The sequence below is a fragment of the Sinocyclocheilus rhinocerous genome, unplaced genomic scaffold, assembly GCF_001515625.1.
Source record: "Sinocyclocheilus rhinocerous isolate Xijiao unplaced genomic scaffold, SAMN03320098_v1.1 scaffold910, whole genome shotgun sequence".
In the NCBI taxonomy this organism is placed as follows: domain Eukaryota; kingdom Metazoa; phylum Chordata; class Actinopteri; order Cypriniformes; family Cyprinidae; genus Sinocyclocheilus; species Sinocyclocheilus rhinocerous.
The window spans coordinates 534495-538864 of NW_015667266.1; the positions used below are offsets into that span (position 1 = coordinate 534495).

The 4370-nt window shown below is 32.0% G+C and overlaps 1 protein-coding gene across 1 annotated transcript in view; it reads right to left on the reverse strand.

Moving 5' to 3' along the window:
• LOC107733391 (chloride channel protein 2) overlaps positions 1 to 3656 on the reverse strand; it is a 17189-nt gene extending 13533 nt beyond the window's left edge. The window contains 2 exon segments of the mRNA XM_074560154.1: positions 580 to 670; positions 3624 to 3656. Of these exon segments, the coding sequence (XP_074416255.1) occupies positions 580 to 670; positions 3624 to 3656 (124 nt within the window).
• Positions 3657 to 4370: the final 714 nt, after the last annotated feature.

Consider the following 4370-nt stretch of genomic DNA (forward strand, 5'->3'; position numbering starts at 1 on the left):
GAGAGAGAGAGAGAGAGAGAGAGAACTACATTACCCATAATGCATCAGCACACACCTGGCACAGCATTACCTGCAATAGTCCAGTAGAGGGCGCACTGTTCACACTGAACTGAATCAAACATTTCAGAATCAGAATCAGAATCAGAATGAGCTTTATTGCCAGGAATGTTTACACATACGAGGAATTTGTTTTCGTGACAGAAGCTTCCACAGTGTAACAGAATGACAGTGACAGAACAAAAAACACAGATAATAAAAAATAATTAAAAAAAAAAAATAGAACAAGTAAATAAGGAATACAAATATACAAAATCGACAATCGACAATTGTATGTCCAGGTATAGAACAATAGGTATGTGTATTCATTTAAATACTTTTATTATATATTTATAAAATAAAAATAAAAATATGTATTTTAATTTATATATATTATAAATGTATTAATATATTGTTTTAATTAGGCTAATTAAAAAAATAACAATACTTTATAACCACCAAATTAAATTTAAATTTAAAGCCCTGAACAATTGTTGAAACATTGTGTAAGTGTTGTTGATCTGTTGTTGCGGATTCTCTCACCTCCACACTTCTGAGACGGACTGAGATCGGATAGAGATCCACCGAAGGTCTTTCGAAGACGGGCTGCATCTTTTGTGTAAACACCTTGTTCCTACAGTAAAGAGTCAAAACTATATAATGTATACCAACCAACTGTAACCATAGTTCACTTCCAGCTACAGTTGTTACTGCAGTAAAACCATAACAAATTGTCATTTTGTTTAGTATTTTTTAGCTTAACCTCTGGATTACACCAAATTACAATAAATAATAAATAATAACTATGTTAGCTCTGGTATTTTTCGCCGAAACTGTGGATGTTTTGTCAGATTTACCTCACTTCTGTGGTGAATTTTGAACTCACCTACATAAAAACTCGCTGAAAACAGCGTAATATTTACTCTTTTTGTTTAAACCGTTTCAGAAACCATTTCCAGAGTTGTTACGTTACGTTACGTTACATTACGTTACGTACGCACGCACGCGCTTATGAGACTCTACGCATCGCGCCTGTTCAGAGAAAAATGTGTCATGAGATTAAAGTAAGCTTTACCCATATATTTGTTGTTTTGTATCGAATTAATCTTTATTATCGATGCATTCAGTTCATATTTTTAAATACGCGATAGCGCTGATGTCACGATATATCGCGGCGGCGACATGATAGGGATTTTGCGATATAGTTTATGTCGCAGGAATGTACATATTTGCGCAGCTTTCAGTTGGCAGAACTGTTTAAAGTTACTCACGTGTTAACACAACACAAATAAGGTCGAATTAGAAAATACAAATCTGTATGTGTTCGATATTTACTTTTTCGGGCAAAATAAGCCGCGAAAAAGTGAATCGATACTCACACTGACGAAAATTACTCGCTACGGTTAATTAATATTATTATGACTATGCAGGTTTAATTTTACTTTTGATACTTTATTCAAATTCTGTAGTATTTCTTACTTTTTAAAGCACTGTTTTTCATTTGTATATGTTTCTATTGCATTTATAGGCTATGTCCTGTTGATTGTAGGCTAATTAGTTTATTTTATTACTGACTTTGCTTGTCTTCAGTAATTGCTTGAGAACTTATATTAATTTTATTGGTTAGGCTGCTAGTATTGGTTTTTGCTGTAGTATTGAAACAAAAGAATTGTGAAATTTCACTGGTGTTAAAACTGTTGGTATCATAACAACTTTATTTACACCAAAAATATTGTGATATTATTATAAAATTGCTTATTTTGTAATGTAATACTTTGGTCATGAGTGTTTGTTTTGGTAATTAAGTGTGCTATTAAAATAACTAATTAATACAGTCAATGAGTTACTCTCATATATTAAATATGTTTGCAATTGGTACAATTAAAATTTATGGTTTGATATTAATGCAGTATTCATAGTCTGTGAGCGAGTATGGCTAAATTATAAAAGTTCGCATTTTACATTCAAAGCACATTTATGTGATTATTTAATATACATTAATGTTATTGATTATTCCTGGCTGCGACAGTATACAGACCATCTATTTTTATTTTTTAATTCAAAAACTATAACAGACGTGTGCCAATAACAAAGTATGTACACGTTTGTATAAACGTAGTGGTTATTAACATTAACTCCTTGTACTTTTAATTTACTTTAATGACAAAACATACAAACATAATAGCTTTGACCATTACATGTATTGCTAGAAGTAAAGCAGTTTCATTTTTTTAATGTTAGTGTTTTAAAGACACTTCCAACATTTGCCAGATTGGTTTCTGCTGCCGCAGTAGTATTTATCACTATTTCTTCTTTACTTTTTACATGCACATTATTATTATTATTACTACTCTTTGTTAAAGTATCCTTCATTTCATCAGACCAGTGTTATTTTAGTATCAATGAGATACTACTGAAGTTTTTATTAATGGTTTGAATTATTTTGTTGAAGTGCTGTCAAATGATTAATCGCGATTAATCGCATCCAAAATAAAAGTTTTTCACTGATGTAATGTTAATAAACCAACATATAGTTAATATCTGTTTTAAACTAATTGTAATGCACTGATAACCACCAAAAACTGGTGGTGATGAGAAAGTCACATGATAAACCAAAGCTCATCACAAACAGCTTTTCAACGAACTGAGGAGGGCAATACATATATATATATATATATACTTATAATATATAGAAGGTGCACACAGTGTCATTCACACAAACACTAAACCCCATCACGGTGACACACGACATGATTAACATTGATTTAACAACATGAGATGTGAGATTAAACCCTAATGTACACAACTGATGAGAAAAAAACATGTTATTTCAACAAAAAAACATCAAATATGTCATGCAGGGAATTCTGGGAGTGTCAATTTACAGTATTTCACTGTAAATTATACAATTACTTTTTCTCTTTCACTTCCAAAAAACGTATTTTTAACAGTATTTTATTGTAAAATTACATTAAATGTAATTACATTTATTCACCATATATATTATGGAAACTTACTGTTAGCCAATTAACAGGTTTTTATTGTAGCATGTTTACAGTATTTTACTGTTAAAATCACAATTATTTTCAAAATATTTTTTTTTACATGATTAACATTGATTTAACAACATGAGATGTGAGATTAAACCCTAATGTACACAACTGATGAGAAAAAAACATGTTATTTCAACAAAAAAACATCAAATATGTCATGCAGGGAATTCTGGGAGTGTCAATTTACAGTATTTCACTGTAAATTATACAATGACTTTTTCTCTTTCACTTCCAAAAAACGTATTTTTAACAGTATTTTACTGTAAAATTACATTAAATGTAATTACATTTATTCACCGTATATAGTATGGAAACTTACTGTTAACCAGTTAATAGGTTTTTACTGTAGCATTTTTACAGTCTTTTACTGTTAAAATCACAATCATTTTTCCTTGCCCCTCTATATAATGCATGGAAAAAGCTATCCATTCCTATTCTTTTCAATGACACTTGCATTCACCTAAAACACCAATTAGATGTAGTTTCAGCATCTACCAGCAGGGGCAAAACGCAGAAAAATTGAAAAACACTTACTAAACTATTCTCATCTGTACCGTCCACAGCCATTATTACGATCACACACTTGGACTAATTGTTGGTCGCTACACACACACACACGTCACAAACACACGCAGCGAGCGTGGATGTGCGGTAGCTGGCGAGTCGGTCGGTTGCATGACAGCGTTTGTGAGTTTTTATATGTGGAAGAAGTTTGTGTTCAGCTAAATATAAGGCGGGAATTACAGAGCGAAACTCCACCGACTGCACTCTAGAGATGAACCTGAGTACATGAGTACCTGAGTACTCAGAAATGATCAATCAATAATTCATCAAAACATTTCATTTTTAATATTATGATTGGCTATATTTATGTAGAACCAAGCAGACTATTCTACTGATGAATCATTCGCCTCGCATGAATGTGCTTAAATGAGATGAAGAGCTTAAATAAAGAACTGAAAACTTGCCATTCACGTTTACTTGCTACTAAAGTAAGTTTTCACAGTATCAAGAGTCTTCTGCAGGTCAATTAAAGTGAATCAAATCAAATGAATCTGAGGGTGTATTCACACCAGGAAAGTCCGCTAGTTCACTTGCTTTGGTCCGGACCAAATACAATGTTGATTTTTTTTTGTTTGGTGTGGTTCGCTTTCACACTGCCCTTTTTTGCAAGTGAACCAGAAATTGTAAACAAAACCACATGTGTGCTAAGGTCATCCATTCATTGAACAGAAGTTCTCAAGCAGGGAAAAACAGGAAGTGCAAAAACAGGCTAATCAT